The sequence below is a fragment of the Melanerpes formicivorus genome, unplaced genomic scaffold (genome assembly GCF_026170545.1).
Source record: "Melanerpes formicivorus ecotype bairdi unplaced genomic scaffold, bMelFor1.0.p_v2 SCAF_21, whole genome shotgun sequence".
NCBI lineage: Eukaryota > Metazoa > Chordata > Aves > Piciformes > Picidae > Melanerpes > Melanerpes formicivorus.
In genome coordinates this window covers 9,605,566-9,623,312 of record NW_027142373.1, presented here as the reverse complement: position 1 = coordinate 9,623,312, position 17,747 = coordinate 9,605,566, and the positions used below count along the sequence as shown (strand labels likewise).

The 17,747-nt window shown below is 54.1% G+C and overlaps 1 protein-coding gene across 1 annotated transcript; it reads right to left on the bottom strand.

Annotated features, from left to right (window-relative positions):
* Window positions 1-751: 751 nt before the first annotated feature.
* ST6GALNAC1 (ST6 N-acetylgalactosaminide alpha-2,6-sialyltransferase 1) lies at window positions 752-17,353 on the bottom strand. The gene is made up of 9 exons (XM_068151714.1): window positions 17,131-17,353; window positions 13,435-14,071; window positions 8,660-8,828; window positions 7,816-7,987; window positions 7,316-7,454; window positions 4,974-5,074; window positions 4,100-4,189; window positions 2,658-2,757; window positions 752-1,869 (listed from the first exon to the last, which is right to left on the bottom strand). Exons 1-9 carry the CDS (start codon window positions 17,259-17,261, stop codon window positions 1,699-1,701), a joined length of 1,710 nt encoding a protein of 569 aa, XP_068007815.1. The 5' UTR covers window positions 17,262-17,353; the 3' UTR covers window positions 752-1,698.
* Window positions 17,354-17,747: the final 394 nt, after the last annotated feature.

Sequence of the window (17,747 nt, the reverse complement as noted above, 5' to 3'; positions counted from 1 at the left end):
GGGGCTCTGCAGGGCTTGTAGGGGCAGAGCAGCTAATGCAGGCTCCTCCCTCTCTCAGGCAAGCTGAATTCTTCTCTTATCAGTGAGGGGCTTGTCCCTGGCAAGCAAGGCCAGTGAGACACGAGAACCTACCTGTCCTCTCACCAGCACAAGGGAAAAGGGACAAAGGAAATCAGGCCTGAGCAGCCCTGCTGACAATCCACACTGGAATGCCTCCCTTGGGGCCTGGGGGAGTCCCTGCAGGTGCTGTTCCCCCCCAGAAGGAAAGCTGCACAACAGGAAAACCTCTCACAGCCAGAGCAGGTCCATTGGGGCCAGTCAGGGTGCAGCTGGGCTCCAACCCTGAGCCCCAGCAGCCCAGGGGGATCCACTGGACCTGCCTGGAGCACTGTTTGCCTGCATGGTGTACTGACGGGATGAGCCAGCCCTTCATGCTTTTGTCTCCAGCATCTACCTGGACAGCAGTTGCTGGGGCAAGGACAAACTCACCAGGTGTTTGGCCACTTCCTCAGGGAAGGGTTTGGCCAGCTCTGATCCCCATCCTGCAACAGCAAGGTGAACAAGTGGAGGGTGCTCAGGTGTGGCCAGACAAGCTGCGGGAACACTCCCGGCAGAGGGAGGTATTGTCATTGACACCCAGTCCTGCCCTGGCCCAGCCTCCCTGGCCAACCCCTCAGCCATTAAGCAGCAGCTTTGGACTCAACACTGACTAAAGAAAGAGACAAATCAGCTTGGCCAAAGCAGTGCCATTTATTTTGCCTGCTATCCCCCCTTCAGAATGGCTGCAACTGGGCTCCTCTCAGTATGGTGGGGGACAGGCACTCCAGCCAGCAGCAAGGATGGAGAGCATCCATCTCAGGGCTTGGAAAGCTCCTCCCTCCCCCCAACAGGAGGACAAACACAGTGCTCCAGGCACAGCTGGGAGCCAACCCTGCCAAAACCCAATTAGACAAGGACTTGGCACCCCAGGATCACAACAATGTTCTCATGTCCTGCAGACAGGGGAGGGCCTGAGCAACAGGCACTGAGTCCTGTGTGCCTGCTGCATCACAGAGAGCTTTTATCTGCCCTTGAGCTCCTCTGGAGGGGTCATGATGAGGCCATGCTGTGAAGGAGAATTGAGACTCATCCTCTCTCACCCAGAAGTGTCCAGTCCATCCCTTTCACATCTGCAGGGAGCAGAATGAGAGCAGCACCTCCAGGAATTAAGCCAACCTGAGACAGGATCTGTGTCCCCCCTTCCATCCACTGGCTGCAGAGGGAGCTTCCTTAGCCAGTACACCCAACTCTATGGAGGGCACCACTAGTGGAGAGGATCCACCCAGAACAGGAGCAGCTCCAGCCTGAGGAGCACCTCCTAGCAAAGAGAGAAAACCTGGATGAAGATGCAGGACACCAGACCTGCCACCCAGATTCATCCTGGGCTCTCCTCTCTCAGCATCAGTGCCTACAACCATCACCAGCACTCCTGCAGCGCAGCCAGGTGGGGCTTTTTTGGTTGCTGTGCTGCATTTTCTTGCTGTTTCTTCTGATCTGTAGCACTTGCACGTTGGCAGAAAGATTGTGAGAGAGCAGAGGTGGCTGAAGGAGGGATGAGGTGTGCCTGCAAGGCTGGAGCCAACCAAGCCTCTGGCAGTCCTCTTCCACTCCCAGTGAGGTGGTGTGGAGATTTCCCAGGCAGTGGCCCTTGCCACACACTCAGGATCTCTGGTAGAGCTTGATGATGCTCTCATCATGAAGCCTCTTCCACACCTGTTTCTCCAGGTTGAAGTCATGGTTGGAGTAGAAGATGAGCCGTTTCCAGGTCCGGTCGTAGTAGTGGTCCGAGTACCTCTGGTGGCCCTCCGTGATGTAGCCATAGGCACTCACCTGGGGGGAGGCACCAAGCATGGGGGCACCCAAGAGAAATGCAAGGCACAGCTCCCAAGCAGGAGGGAGTACAGGATGCCAGGCAGGCCTCCTGCCTCCAGAAGGACCAGACTATGAAGACTGGCCCCAGAGAATCACAGAGCTGTCAGGGTTGGAAGGGACCTCAAGGCTCAGCCAGTTCCAACCCCCTGCCATGGGCAGGGACACCTCACACTACAGCAGGTTGCTCACAGCCACATCCAGCCTGGCTGCAAAAACCTCCAGGGATGAGGCTTCCACCACCTCCTTGGGCAACCTGTGCCAGTCTCTCACCACCCTCATGGGGAACAACTTCTTCCTAACATCCAATCTGAATCTACCCATTTCTAGTGTTGCTCCATTCCCCCCAGTCCTATCACTCCCTGACACCCTAAAGAGTCCCTCCCCAGCATTCTTGGAGCCTCCTTCAGACACTGGAAGGCCACAATTAGGTCTCCTTGGAGCCTTCTCTTCTCCAGACTGAACAACCCCAACTCCCTCAGCCTGTCCTCACAGCAGAGGTGCTCCAGCCCTTCTCTGGACACTGCTCTCTGACAAGCTCTGCTGTCCTCTCTCTGCCTCTCTTGGAGGCAGGACAGCTCCCAGGCCACAGCAGCTTCACAACCCCTATGGGAACTATTTTGGGGCTCTCTTCAATCAGCTCCTTCACAGCTGAGAAGAGCCCAAACAGCCTCAAGGCAGGGTTGGAGCCACCCCTGCTCTGCCCCATTTTCACCCCCCGCCTTTCCGGCCAGGGCTGGGTGCCTTACCTGGTCACAGAGGTGGAGGGCAGTGAGCAGCAGGAATGCTCCTGTTGTGGGTCTGTACAGCCTCCAGTAGGACTTCCTCAGACTTTCAGACTTTAAAAACCTGCAGCAGAAGAGGAAAAAAAAAATGCCCAGTGCAGTTTGCTGGGTGTGCTGCTGCAAGCTGGGCACAGCTCTGATCCCTGGGCTACCTGCCCTCCTTCTTAGCAGTTTGTGGCTATTTCAGAGCAGCCAGGAGCTGGCCCACAGCTGTGGGCACTGCTGCATGCTCAGAAAAGCACAAGGCCAGCCCAGAATGCTCTAGCACCTGCACTGCAACTGAGCAGCCTGATCTAGTGTGAGGGGTCCCTGCCCATGGAAGGGGGGCTGGAACTGGCTGATCCTTGAGGTCCCTTTCCAACCCTGACAGTTCTGTGATTCTATGATTTATGGAAGTGATAGGTTTGAGGCAGTGGGAATAAAGAGGAGGTGGATGAAAGGGTCTGGTAGGTCAAAGCCTACTCTTAAATCTGTCCTTCCCCTTGCAGTGCAGAAAGGGCTTTGAAGCTCCCTGGAATACATCCTGCTCCCCATCCAAATTTAGGAGTGAAATGAGACACAGGAAAGGGTACAGGGGAAGGACACAAAAGGAGCTGTAGTGGTTTATACCAGTGGTTGTTAGGAAGGTAGGAGTCCAGAAGAGGAAGAAAAGACCATTTGAGTCCTCTTGGCCTTGGAAAGGATCCAAGTCAGAGGGGAGGCAGCAGAATGAGCAGGGAGATGCAAGCCATCTGGCACTGCTTTTGCCTTCTCTCAGAGAAGCCACAACTTGGCTCTGAAGAAGGCTGAAGGGTAAACAGCCAAAGCAGGGCACAACAGGAGCTCTTCTTCCTACACCTCTTGGCCATGTGTGGCACATGACTGGCAGATCCTACAGTAACCGTCCAGCAGGCTTGTGAAAAGGATTGGAAAGGCACAGAAGAGCAGGCAGGCCTGGCACATGGCATCCTGAAGAAGTGCCTGCTAGCAGGTTTGAGGGCACAAGCAACCTCCCAAAGCAAGGAGGGATCTTGGGAGAGAAGGGCTGTTACAGAGCCAGCCTCCAAGGTGCTAAGCAATGGGCTGCAGGAAAAGAAGGCTGGTCCTGAACTAGAGCAACTCTTCTGGCACTTCAGCAACACTCTTCACACAGCTCAAGCTGTGGACCAGGACCTCTTTTGGCTGCAGAAAGCCAAACTGTCCAACAGCTGTTGCCTCTCCAGCTCAGGGCTGCTGGACACCTACATCCCCCTGCAGCACCACAGAGAATTTGCACTGGCTGCCCACTGGTGAAGCTCAGCCCCAGTCTGCTGGTGGAGCTAAGCTGCAGTTAGAAGGGAGTGAGCTGGGAGGAGGGAGCCCAGGGACAGAGAGATGGTGCTGGTGAGAGAAAATAAGCCCCTCAGAGCACAGAGCCCCCAGCTCACCTGTTTTTCATGTATCTGAGGAAATCAGGGTGAGTCACCAGGTATCTGTCCATGGTGAAATCTTCATCAAATCTCTCCCGAGGCTTCTGCCTAAGGACAGGAATGGGAAGGGTCAGGACAGGCTCCTGCTTCTCACCACAGCCACAGAGCAGCAGCCCTGACACACCTGCTGACAAGAGAACCACCACAAGCACTGCTATTGTTCAGATGAGGACAAAGCCTTCAGAAGCTGTGTGCACAGCAGAGGAAGAGATCAGGGAGGAAAGACAGGGGACAGGAACATCAAAAGCAAGTGTGCACATCTCAAGGGGCAATGGGCACAAGCTACAACACAGGAAGTTCCTCCTGAGCATGAGGGGAAACTTCTTTGCTGTGAGGGTGCTGGAGCCCTGGAGCAGGCTGCCCAGAGAGGTTGTGGAGTCTCCTCCTCTGGAGAGATTCCAAACCTGCCTGGATGTGATCTTGGGCAATCTGCTCTGCCTGATCCTGCTTTAGTATTGGACTAGATGATTTCCAGAGGTCCCTTCCAACCCCCACCACACTGGGATTCAGACTAGAATTGGTAGAACCAGGCCTTCATCCACCAGGTACAGATACCAGACCAAATAACAGTACCTGTTGACCCCAGAGCACCACAAAGCTACCTCCAAGCTCTGGCACACCTCATTGAAACCAGCTCCCCAGGGAAGGAGGTGTACTGGTTACAGCTCCTCAGAGCTGTGAAGAACCAAGGTACTTCCCCAGACAAATCTGCCAGGGAGGGAGGCTTTTGCCTGGCTTTGCTCCTCAGTGGGGCTGAACACCTTGGAGAGGAAGAGAGCCCAACAAAGAGCTTCACACTGCAGGGTGCAGAGGTGAGGCCAGTTTGCTTTACCTGTGGTTCAAGAATCCTTTCCTGATGTTCTTGTTCAGCAGAAGAGCCTTCAGCCACTCATAGTCTCTAGCTCCCTCCAGGAAGTGAATGTACCTGACATGCTAAGGAAACAAGGGAGCATCAGTGAGTGGCACAGGAGAGAGACAACCTCTGACAGCAAAAAGCAAGCAGGCAGCCAGGCTCACTGAGCTCCTCACACACACAGCTTGGCCCTGCAGCTTCCAACTACCCCAGAGGAGTAGAATGCAGACTAACACCTGGCATGCAGCTACTTCTCCAGGCCAAAAGCCTGGGGCTGGCCTGCAGCTTGCCACTGCAAATCACAGAATTGTTAGGGCTGGAAGGGACCTCAAGGCTCAGCCAGTTCCAACCCCCCTGCCATGGCCAGGGACACCTCACACTGCAGCAGGTTGCTCAGACCCACATCCACCTGGGCCTTCAAAACCTCCAGGGGTGAGGCTTCCACCACCTCCCTGGGCAACCTGTGCCAGTCTCTCACCACCCTCATGGGGAGGAACTTAGTCCCAACATCCAGTCTGCATCTACCCATGTGTACTCCCTCAGAGGGTAATGCCAAAGCATTAGCTCAGCCCCTTTGCTCCTGGGGCAGTTTTAGGCTCTGCCTTGAAAAACTGCTCACAGATCTTGAGCAGAAAGGAGTGAAATGTCAATAAATCACTGTAGGGTGTAAAAAGGAGAATAAAGCTGCTTCTAACCCATCCCACTGGAGAGCTAAGGAACTTAAACTGGTGGTACCAAAACAACTTCTCTTCTCTTCTTGCTTCTTCACTTTAGGAGAGAAACTAACTTGCTTCTGGTTGACCTTGCCTGCATTGTTTTGGTAGTGACTTCCCTGCTTCTGTCTCTGCTCCCTTTTGTTCAGGGGGGGCAGAAAAGCAGAAGCTAGTAGCCTCCTCTAGTCTCTGACAGGGGAGTTCTTGTGCTGCTTGTTAATTGGAAACCCTTGTGAATCATAGAATAGAATCATAGAATCAACAAGGTTGGAAGAGATCTCAAAGATCATCAAGTCCAACCTGTCACCCAGCACCTCATGACTACTAGACCATGGCACCAAGTGCCACATCCAATCCCCTCTTGAACGCCTCCAGAGATGGGGACTCCACCACCTCCCTGGGCAACACATTCCAATGGCTAACAACTCTCTCAGTTGTTTCTCCTCACCTCCAGCCTAAACTACCCCTGGCACAGCTTGAGACTGTGTCCTCTTGTTCTGGTGCTGGTGGCCTGGGAGAAGAGACCAGCCCCCTCCTGGCTACAACCTCCCTTCAGGTAGTTGTAGAGGGCAAAAAGGTCTCCCCTGAGCCTCCTCTTCTCCAGGCTAAACAACCCCAGCTCCCTCAGCCTCTCCTCACAGGGCTGTGCTCAAGGCCTCTCCCCAGCCTTGTTGCCCTTCTCTGGACACCTTCAAGTGTCTCAATGTCCTTCCTAAACTGAGGGGCCCAGAACTGGGCACAGGACTCAAGGTGTGGCCTACCCAATGCAGAGAACAGGGGCACAATGACTTTCCTTCTGGCCACACTATTCCTGATGCAGGCCAGGATGCCCTTGGCCTTCTTGGCCACCTGGGCACACTGCTGGCTCATGTTCAGGCAGCTGTCAATCAGCACCCCCAGGTCCTTTTCTGCCTGGCAGCTCTCAGCCACTCTGACCCCAGCCTGTAGCTCTGCATGGGGTTGTTGTGGCCAAAGTGCAGCACCCAGCACTTGGACTTGTTGAATGCCATCCTGTTGGACTCTGCCCATCTGTCCAGTCTGTCAAGGTCCCTCTGCAGAGCCTTTCTACCCTCTAACTGACCAACCTCTGCTCCTAGCTTGGTGTCATCTGCAAATTTGCTGATGACTGACTCAACCCCCTCATCCAGATCATCAATAAAGATATTGAACAGTATGGGGCCCAGCACTGATCCTTGGGGCACACCTCTAGTGCCTGGCTGCCAGCTGGATGTGGCACCATTCACCACCACTCTCTGGGCTCAGCCTCCAGCCAGTTCCTAACCCAGCTCAGAGCTGCTGTCCAAGCCAGGGCCTGACAGCTTGGCCAGGAGTTTGCTGTGGGGGAGGGTGTCAAAGGCCTTGCTGAAGTCCAGGTAGACTACATCCACAGCCTGTATATTTTGTACATGTTCATGGCATTCTGTTGGAGCTTTGCCTGTAAATACAGCTTTCATTTGCTTCCAACTGAGCTGCTCTGGCAAATTCAATGCTGGGGGGCAATTTTCAACCCAGCCCAGCTCCTCATGCATGGCAAGGTTAGAACTGAAGGCCACAGACTGACAGCATCCCATCAAAGCTCTGCCTGCACACAGCAGGGACTCAACTTACTTTTCCTCCTGGGATTTTGCTGAACCCTCTGTGTCCCAGGATCTGGAGAGAGGACACCAGGGAGTAGGCTGTGAATCCATAAAAGGAGGTTTTTGTGCCCACATCCTTCTCGTAACCTTTGATTACAGCTCCACTCACCCTGGCCAAGGGAAGGAAAGGGGAGCAGAGTCAGCAGGCAAGCCTTGAAAATCCCCACAGCCCTGTTTATAAAGACAGCATTAGCCTGGAGGAAGGCAGGATCAGGCCCACTTTGAGCTACACCTCTTGATCTGCAAGAGAGCCACTGCTTTGGAGAGGGCTCCTTATGGCTCAGCCAGGGCAACCCTGGCTCCTTCCTGCGCGTTTCGAACTCGCCAGTTCCCCTTCGGCGTGTCATCTCCTCCTGCCTTCAGTCATGTTGGCACCTGGGAGTCAGAGCAGTACCAGCAGAGGGGAAGCTGTGGAGCTGCAGTCCAGCTGTGCAGAAGCTGTGCACCTGCCCAGCAGGAAGCCTGCCTTACCGGAACACGTAGTGGTGGGAGTCGATCTCCTGGCCCATGCCGGAGTTGTTCAGGATGCCTCCGTTCCCCACCACGGCGCAGCTGACGCACCTCGCCCTGCTGCTGTTGCTGGAGCTCAGGAGCAGCTGCTGCTGGGGGACTGGGGGCAGCAGGGACATGACCTCCTTCACCACTGAGAAGCACACATGGTGGAGAGTCAGCACCAAGAGCCTTCAGGACGGACAGTGAAACCAGCACAGTTTGCACACGACACCCACCTAGCCTGATGCCTCTGGGATCACAGAACCAACCAGGCTGGAACAGACCTCACAGATCATCAAGTCCAACCTCTTACCTAACACCTAACACCTCCTGACAACTAAACCATGGCTCCAAGTGCCACAGCCAATCCCCTCTTGAACACCTCCAGGGATGGGGACTCCACCACCTCCCTGGGCAGCACATTCCAATGGCCAATTACTCTCTCTGGGAAGAACTTTCTCCTCACCTCCAGCCTAAACCTCCCCTGGCGCAGCTTGAGACTGTGTCCTCTTGTTCTGGCGCTGGTTGCCTGGGAGAAGAGACCAACCCCCACATGGCCACAGCCTCCTTTCAAGTAGCTGCAGAGAGCAAGAAGGTCTCCCCTGAGCCTCCTCTTCTCCAGGCTAAGCAACCCCAGCTCCCTCAGCCTCTCCTCACAGGGCTGTGCTCCAGACCTCTCCCCAGCCTCGTTGCCCTTCTCTGGACACCTTCAAGTCTCTCAATGTCCTTCTTAATCTGAGATGCAGCAAACCTCCAGCTGCTTGGCATGAAGTTCCTGTTGGGCATTTGATGGTCCCATCCTGGCACACCCTGAGGGACTCACGTGAGTAATTCAGCTCCATGAAGCCATAGGGAGGCACAAAGTGCTGCAGGCGCTGCCACTCCTGGTCACTGAAGTACCTCCTGTCGGTGAAGAGCCTGATGTTGGGCAGGAAGAGGTCTCGCAGCCACTCTGACCTGGCAGCCTTGGCCTTCACTGATTCGGAGCAGGTCTTGGAAAACACAGAAAGACAGCAGGAAGGCCTGATGAGCAGGGAGCTGATGGGCCTGGGTGAGTGCCAGTGCCTGTGCTGGAGTGCCAGAAAGAAGCAGAGAAACTCCAGTGTTACAGCATCCACTTCCCTCCCTCACCATCATCATTTCAGCACTACCCCAGTAAGTGGCTGGTGGAAAGTCCCCCACAAGGAAGCCAGAGTGACTCCATGTCTCTGAGACTCTCCTGATGAGAACAGGCCTGTGATGCTCACAGGTTTTACTGGCCTTGGGCTTTGTTAACTGACACAAATTGATGTTTGCAGGAGTTCTAACCTAAACCTGCCAAACAAGGCTTCAGCCCTGCTGGCAGCACACCTTGCAAGGTCCTGGCCTTCAGAGAGCACAGGTGCCTATAAAGATGGGAAGGGTGGGTAGCAAGAAGGGGCCAATCTCTTTCCAGTGGTGTCCTGTGATAGGATGAGGGGCAATGGACACCAACTGGAACCCAGGAGGTTCCACCTCAACAGGAGGAAAAGCTTCTTTGGTGTGAAGGTGACAGAGCCCTGGAACAGGCTGCCCAGAGAGGTTGTGGAGTCTCCTCTAGGGACTTTCAAGGCCCACCTGGATGGGCTCCTGTGTGGCCTGCCCCAGGTGATCCTGCCTTGGCAGGGGGGTTGGACTCAATGATCTCTGGAGGTCCCTTCCAACCCCTGCCATTCTGTGACTCTGTGATCAGAAACAGCCTGAGGAGCACATGGGATCAGCTCACTGTTATCAGTCCTTTGAAGCATCTTTAACGTCATAAATGACTCACAGAGCTGCAGGGGGCTGAGAAGGGAACCCAAGCCAGCTTGTCCTGTAACTCAAGAGGTATCACTGCAGCTGGCAGGAGCTGGGCTGGGTGTGTAGATGGAGAGCAAACAACTCCACTGGGCTGGATTTTCCACTGAGTCAACCTGGGCTCTACTTTGTTACACATCTTCTCTAAACACCTACTGCAAGACCTACTGAGAGACAAAACAGGACATCAAGTGGACCCCCAGCCTTTGCCAAAGCCTTGCTGTGAGCTCCACAGCTGAGCTGGGCTCTCTCCTATGGGTGAGGACAACAGCCTGAGGACACAGCCCTCATCCTGCCTCTCACAGCATGAGTGCAACCAGAAGAGCACTGCAGAGGGTTTCAGGCTGGCATAATCTCAGCTGCAGTACACTTCGTGTCCAGAGACAGAGACATTCCCTTCCTGCTCAGGCTGCCCAAGGCTTGGTACTTCTGCCACCACAGCTAGACTGGACCAGTACCAGAGGAACTGGGGAGAAGTCTGATCATGGAGGACATAAAGGAGGTGGGAATGCTTCTCTTCACTCCCTCTCTCTGCAGAATTAGAGCTCAGGTCTGGGAGTGAGACTCAACATGTCATGTCTGGATCCACATCTTCACTAAGGACCTTTCTGTGTGCATTTGCTCCTCTTTCCTCTGCTGAGGAAGGGTTTTCCCCTCTGTCTCAGCTGTTCTGCACACCAGCTGCTCTGCAGCCTCAGCTACAGTCAGAGATGTTCTCAGCTTCCTGCTGCAAACTGTTGTCTCACATTTCTCTGCCAGCTCCTGCTCTGCACTTCTGAGCTGGCTGCAGGTGCTCTGTGGCTCATCAGATGAGAAGAGGGGACAGCATGTGGCAGGCCACTTACATCCATGAAGAAAGACTCTAGAGAGGGTCACCCACCTGTCCAAGCAACAGGGCTGTCAGGGTAAGCTGCTCCAGGTGAGTTTTACAAAGAGCTACCAGCAGATAAAGGACAGAGACACTGCTGATGAGGAGGGGGTGGAATAAACTAGAAATGGGTAGATTCAGACTGGATGTCAGGAAGAAGTTCTTCCCCATGAGGGTGGTGAGACACTGGCACAGGTTGCCCAGGGAGGTGGTGGAAACCTCATCCCTGGAGGGTTTTAAGGCCAGGCTGGATGTGGCTGTGAGCAACCTGCTCTGTTGTGAGGTGTCCCTGCTCATGGCAGGGGGTTGGAGCTGGCTGATCCTTGAGGTCCCTTCCAACCCTAACAATGTTATGATTCTATGATTCTGTGCACCACCACCTGCCCCATCTGCTTCCTGAGAACTTTGCCTAAAGGCCCTGTTCTTGGACCTGAGTAACCATGAGATGCTCAAATTTCATTTCAAACTACTTCCAAACCCTCAGAGCTAAAAAGGAAGAGCCAGAAATATGGTCAGAAGAAGAGTTCAGTGCATGAAAGGAAATAGAGAGACAGGCTTTCAGTTTCTTGGCTGTTAAGACAATCTGATGATGGGCACCAGAATCATAGAATCAATCAGGTTGGAAGAGACCTCCAAGACCATCCAGTCCAACCTATCACCCAGCCCTATCCAATCAACTAGACCATGGCACTAAGTGTCTCATCCAGTCTCTTCTTGAAGATCTCCAGGGATGGCAACTCCACTGCCTCCCTGGGCAGCCCATTCCATTAGGAATAGTGTGGCCAGCAGGAGCAGGGAGGTCATTGTGCCCCTGTACTCTGCACTGGTTAGGCCACACCTTGAGTCCTGTGTCCAGTTCTGGGCCCCTCAGTTTAAGAAGGACATTGAGACACTTGAAGGTGTCCAGAGAAGGGCAACAAGGCTGGGGAGAGGCCTTGAGCACAGCCCTGTGAGGAGAGGCTGAGGGAGCTGGGGTTGTTTAGCCTGGAGAAGAGGAGGCTCAGGGGTGACCTCATTGTCTACAACTACCTGAAGGGAGGTTGTAGCCAGGAAGGGGTTGGTCTCTTCTCCCAGGCAACCAGCACCAGAACAAGAGGACACAGTCTCAAGCTGTGCCAGGGGAAGTTTAGGCTCAAGGTGAGGAGAAAGTTCTTCCCAGAGAGAGTGATTGGCCATTGGGATGTGCTGCCCAGGGAGGTGGTGGAGTCACCATCCCTGGAAGTGTTCAAGAGGGGATTGGATGTGGCACTTGGTGCCATGGTTTAGTAGTCATGAGGTGTTGGATGATAGGTTGGACTGGGTGATCTTTGAGGTCTTTTCCAACCTTAGTGATACTGTGGATACTTCCAATGGCCAATCACTTCCTCTGTGAAGAACTTCTTCCTAATATCCAGCCTGACATGGTTTTGGACCTGAGCAACCATGAGATGCTCGAATCTCATTTCAAACCACTTCCAAACCCTCAGAGCTGAAAAGGAAAAGTCAAAAATATGGTCAGACTGAATGGTTTTGGAAGATCACATCAGTACCATGACCTACACAGGCAGAGGGGATCACAAGAACTGACCTACACAGCAACATTCCCAACAGACAGGATCTGCAAGAGAACTCTGATGCTGTAGCTGTGCGAGTGCTGGACAGGTGCAAGTGAGATTCTCACCTCCACCTCTACCAAAACACTTCACCTGGGCTGACCAGGCCTACAGCTGCTCCTAGTGAAGGGGAACAAGGCAAGACTTGCTGAAGGCCAGCTCAGTCGTGGAGTGCTTGCTCTGCTCTGCTGGTGGCTCAATGCACAGCAGGAAAAGCACCCTGACACGGTGGGACCATCCCAGCCCCGCAGCTCGGAGCAGGTAAAGCTCTCGCTACAGGTGTCTGTACACAGGGTGGAAAAGGTCAGCTGGCAAGAGCTGAGAAAGACTCTCCTCTGGTTGATAAGAGCCCAGCAGAGCAGTTAAAATGTTACTTTTTAACCAGGGTTTTCCCACTGGGGTTCACAGGTCCACATAGTTGAAGGTTTGCCAACACTGAGAGAAAACCTTCGAAATGAGACAGGTCCCCACCCTGCTGTCTCCGGAGCAGGCAGCTACATGCTTACCAGTCCTCACCTGACCTCTTTCCTTCCACCTTCTGTGTTCCTGTGCACTCAGACCCCCCTCACCATCACTGCCAGGGGCATCCTTCACAGCCTGGCACAGCAGAGCTGTCACTGCTGCTAAGGCTTTAGACTTTGGTGCACGGGTGCTTGGGCAACAAGCCCATGGAGACCCTCCTGGTCCTGCTCCCTCCCCGTGACCCTGCTCCTTCTCTTTAACTGGGCTGCATAAAACAGAGATCAAGGCAAAACTGGGGGCTGTAAACCTGAATCTTCACAGGAATGGAGGTTTTCAGCAGATCAGGTGAGAAATGGGAACACCTGTATGATAGCTGCCACGTAGTGCCAAGCCCCTAATGCCTGCCCACAGGCACCGCAAGGCTGGCTGTGACCCAACCGAGGCTGCCACAGCACAGGGAGGACCTACGCTGCACTGTGTGCCCAAGTGCCCCATGCAATACATCAGCCTTGGGGGAACAACCTTGTAGCACATCTAGGAGAGGTATCTTCCCCAGCTTCTCATGCACCTGAGCTCCAGAAAGGGCTGCTGAGGCTGACTTTCAAAGGCAGCCATGGAAATGTGTGCAGCTGCAGTTGGGTCCCATACTGCAGCGTGGTGGAGGACCGGCCAGGCTACTGAGTCACACTCACAGGCTTCCCTCTCTGGGGCCCAGCAGCATCTGCAGCTAACCATGAGCTGACCTGCCAGCTTGGAGATCATCCTTGGCTGCAAAGGGCACAGACCTGCCCAGGGGACAGCAGCAAAGGAGGTCAGAGGGAGGCATCATTGCTGGTGAGCACAGGTGGCCGTCACACATACCGGTGGTGCAGATGAGGTGTCCAGCACGTACTCGTCCTCAAAATCCCACTGTGGCTCAGCCTTGAAGTCAGCAGCCCTCAGTTTCTTCTGTTCTGTCACTGCAGTAGGCTGAGGAACAGGTCTTGCAGTTTTCACTGCTGCAAGAGGCTCTGTTGGCTTTGTTTGGTCCATGGATGGATTGTTTCCACCAGCTCCCTTCGGGGCAGAGAATGGTTTCACTGTTGCCTTGTCCTTGGCTCCCTCCACCCTAGGAAGTGGTTTCACTGTTGTCTTTTCTTTGGCTTCTTCCACCTCCTGGGCTGGCCTCACTCTTGTTTTCTCCTCATTTCCCAGTACCCTAAGGGCTGTTTTCACTGTTGTCTTTCTGATTCCTGCCAACTCAAAAGGTGGTTTCAGAGTCACGTTCTGCTTGGCTTCCTCCATCCTGGCAACTTCTTTCATCATTTGCTTCTGCTCCTCCTTTCCTTCCCATCTTGGTGTCTTCTCAGCCATATCTTGTTCAAGCCTTGTGATGCCTCGCCACAGAGTCACCATTACAAAGCTCCTTGAGTTCTCAGTATCAGAGTAGTTTAAACCCTGCTGCTCTTGGGTGTCCACTTGGAGCAGACCTTGGGCACGTTGGAAAATGCTCCATTGCCTGGATGTGATCAAAGGAAAAGCAGACACATCACAAACACTTCCCACTTAACCCTGGGCACCTTCCAGCCCATTTCTAGTGCTCTTGACTCTGAGCCCCTCCTCTCTGTGCTTCAGAGCAGCCACTGCACACAACCACCACACACTTGGCAACTGCCACCGAGCTTCTGCAGGATGCTGTGTGAATCCCATTTCAACGCTGCCACCAAGGCATCATCCAACTTCCCACAGCATCCTGCCTTGAGTGCAGCTTATCTGCCCACTAAGCAAACCCCAGAGGCCACACACTCCTCTTCAGCACTTGGCTCCTGGAACATCCACACTGGCAGTAACTGCAAACCAGCAGAGAACAGCTTTGCCCAGCACCGGGCAGGACCCCTGGCAGCGTCCCCAGAGCACTGCAGGAGTGGTTTGGAGCTCCTGAGTTGAGGACATGGCACACACCATGAAGTCAGCCATCTGGCTCTCTCCTCTGCCAGCAGAGCCAAGTGCTTCAGCAGCAGAGCATGGAGATGAACCAAATTCAGTAAGGGAGGTCTAATAAGAAGTGAAATTCAGTTTGTTACCATACATCACTTCCTGAGCACCTGGGGCCACAAAGCACTCTCTCCTCTCCTCCTCCCCCTCAGCCAGCTAATGCCAGGGCACCAAGCAGCGCTTGCCAGGTACACAGCTAGAGACAAGCACTTTGGAGCTGTGAAAATGCACTCTGAGGCTTAAAAATGTAAAACCTCTGCATCTGCAATCACCTCTGATTGCCTGATTGAGAGGAGCAGGTACAAGGATATCAGGGGAGGATACAGCTGTCACGGGCAGCAGAGCCACCTGCAGCAGGACTGGGCTAAAACCCAGCAAAAAAACCAACCTCCAAACCAACAGCCAAACCCCCAAACCAAGGCAGAAGCGGTGGGGGTTTGTACCAGCCGTTCATTCCCACCTGCACCTGGCTGGAGGGTGGGAGAGGCAAAAGGAAGGTGCCACATCTTCTGCAGCTGAGCTTTTCTGTTCAGCAGAAGCTTTTCAGGGCAGAGCAGGGCGGCCGCGGGGCTGATTCCCCACTCGTGGTCACTCTCGGCGTGAGGCACTTGTTTAAGAGCTGTGCACGGCTTCCCGGGTGAGACACGGGGGAAAACGAGAGCAGCTCTGCACGTAGCAGGCTGGAGATAAGAGCGGAGGTGCGGCTGGCGCTTCAGGGCGCTGTGGCACTCACCGAAGTGATTGGGAAACGATCGGCTAAGGAGGCTCTGAAAAACCGCTTTGGGTCAGACAAATATTTGCACCTCGCCAACGTCGTTTCTGAGGACAGCAGCTTGTGGCAAATGCTTTTATCAGCCCTTCCTCTACTTCTCCTCAGGACCAGCGTCAGGCAGGTGTGCAGCAGCAGCTTTCTGCTGCAGTGCTTCGTGTAGGATCTTGCGTGGCCGTTTGCTGCCTCAGGAGGGGGAAGCTTTTTATACACGCTCTCAGGAAAGAGATCTGCAGCCCCTGGGTGATTTTCTGTCCTATTTTTAAAGCTGATTGAAATGTTGCAATCAAAGAGCAGGGAACAAATGGAAGGGGACAGGCTGACAAACTCCCACCCCCTCCCCCCTCCCCAGCCCAGGCTCCCTGCATGTGCTGCCTGGCAGGGCCTGGATTCCACCCCGGCTCTGTTACGCTTTCATTTCAAATCCTGTGCCAAAGGGAGATCAAAATGTAAACCCCAGGGCCCTTTGCATCCCAAGCCTTGCTCCCTGCAGCCAGACCCACCTGGCCAAGCCCTCGTGGCTACAAAGGACCCTCCTCTCCTGCCCAGCATTTTAAACCCAAAGGGTGGAAGCAGCTCATCAAGTTTCAGGCTCTAGAGGCCAGCTGGCAAAGAACTGCAGCAGCTCAACGACGTTTACTGTCATTTTCCTCTCCATTTACAAAGCCCCAGGACAAATAGAGGATAAAGCCACAAAAATGCTGCTTTGTGTATTTTATGTTGCACATAAAAGCAGGGAGCCAGAACTGACACACAGCTCCCCACACACAGCTCCTGCCTGGTTGTGTTCCACTGAAGCTGCAGAAGTCCCAGAGATGTCCAGCAGGGTGAAATGGCTTCAAGCAGCTGGGCATGGAGAGCCAGGGCTTGTCCCAGCTCTCTGCCACTGATGAGCTCTGTGTTCAAGGACAGTGCACTTGTTTTCCCCTCCTCCTTCTCTCCTTCCCCCTGCCTCCCCTGTGCAGATCCTGGCCCCTCCCAGACTGATCGCTGTCCTTAACCTCTGCTCTCAAGTCACCGGAGCTAAGCTAAACTCCTTCCACCTCCAGAAGTGTAGCTGTGCCCAGCCTTGTCCCTCCTGCCTGCCCCCACACACCAAGATGAGCCAGATGAGCTCACTGGGACCACAAGAAGACTGGGGAGGATGCTGAGGAGTGGAGCTTCCTCCACACAGCACAGGGCACCAAGCCCTCTGTGAGCTGTGCTCCTGGGATGGGAGGCTCAGGTATCTGCTGTGCTCACCCAAGGAACAGTGGTTCCTGCCAGCAGGGCTGGAGACATTTTACTGCACCTCCACATCCATTCTTGTAGAGCTCTACTCAACCATCCCTCTAGAAACAATGGACTTGTTTGATCATGCCTGCATGCCATTGTTCTCTCAGCATGCAGCACAGCTGGAGGCATATGCACATTAGGAATCTGATCCTGAAGATGCTACAAACTCAAAGGCATCCCACCAAATTCTGCCCCCCAGCAGTGCAATCTGCACTCGGGCTGAGTGAGGTCCAGAAGGCAGGCACCAGGAAAAGCAACTCCTCTGTAGTGCCAAAGGATGAAAGCAGGCAGCAGCAGCAGAGCAGAAGTTGCTTTCTCATCCAGCTCCATGAGGAAGCAGAGAGCAGGGAACCAGCAGCAGCGAGTGTCTGACTGTGCTCCTCCGAGCACCATGCTCTGACTGCACACCACGTGGGCTGCTGAAGCAAAGTGCTCACCTAACTCAGAGCAGAAGTGTGAGTGCCAGGGGAAGAAGACACAGAGAAAGGGAGTGAGCAGAGGCACTCTGTCCAGGCAGTGCCTGCCAAAAGGTCTCTTACCTGAAAATCCTCATCCTGGCCAAGCCCAAGTAGGAGCTGAAATAAGCCACGAAGACACAAAGGTTTACCATAACAATGAACCAGAGGAAAGCTCTGGGGATTTTGGGAAGCCTTCTCCTCCAAACCCACATGGTGAGATGGCTGAGGGCAGCAGAGGCTTGTGCTGCTGCTGCTGCCCAGAGCTGCTGGCTGGGCAGTGCTTTCCAAAGGTGTGCTGGCTGAGTGGGCTGGTCTTCTCTCTGGAGTTCCCTACCAGGAGGTGCACACCCTCTCTCCCAACAGTCCCAGGCACCCTGCACTCAGATCCAACTCCTCAGGCAAGACAACAGCTTTGCCCTGTTCCCCTTGATCACCCTAAGCTTACTGCAACACAGAGTGGGGGAAGAGAGACCTTTCACTGCAAAGCAGAGGAAGGTTCCTGCATTTCCCCTAATGAGGTTAGTCCAGTGTAAACCACCCCACCTCTGGTCTGCTGGAAGGGTCACTGGGAACATTTGAGTGAATTGTGGAAGCAGCCATAGCTCCAATCAAAGAAATTATCTCTCAGACCTCCAGCTGCCCAAGGGCTCAGGCAAGATTCTAGCTAGGACCATCAAGAGATCTCTTATTTTCTTCCT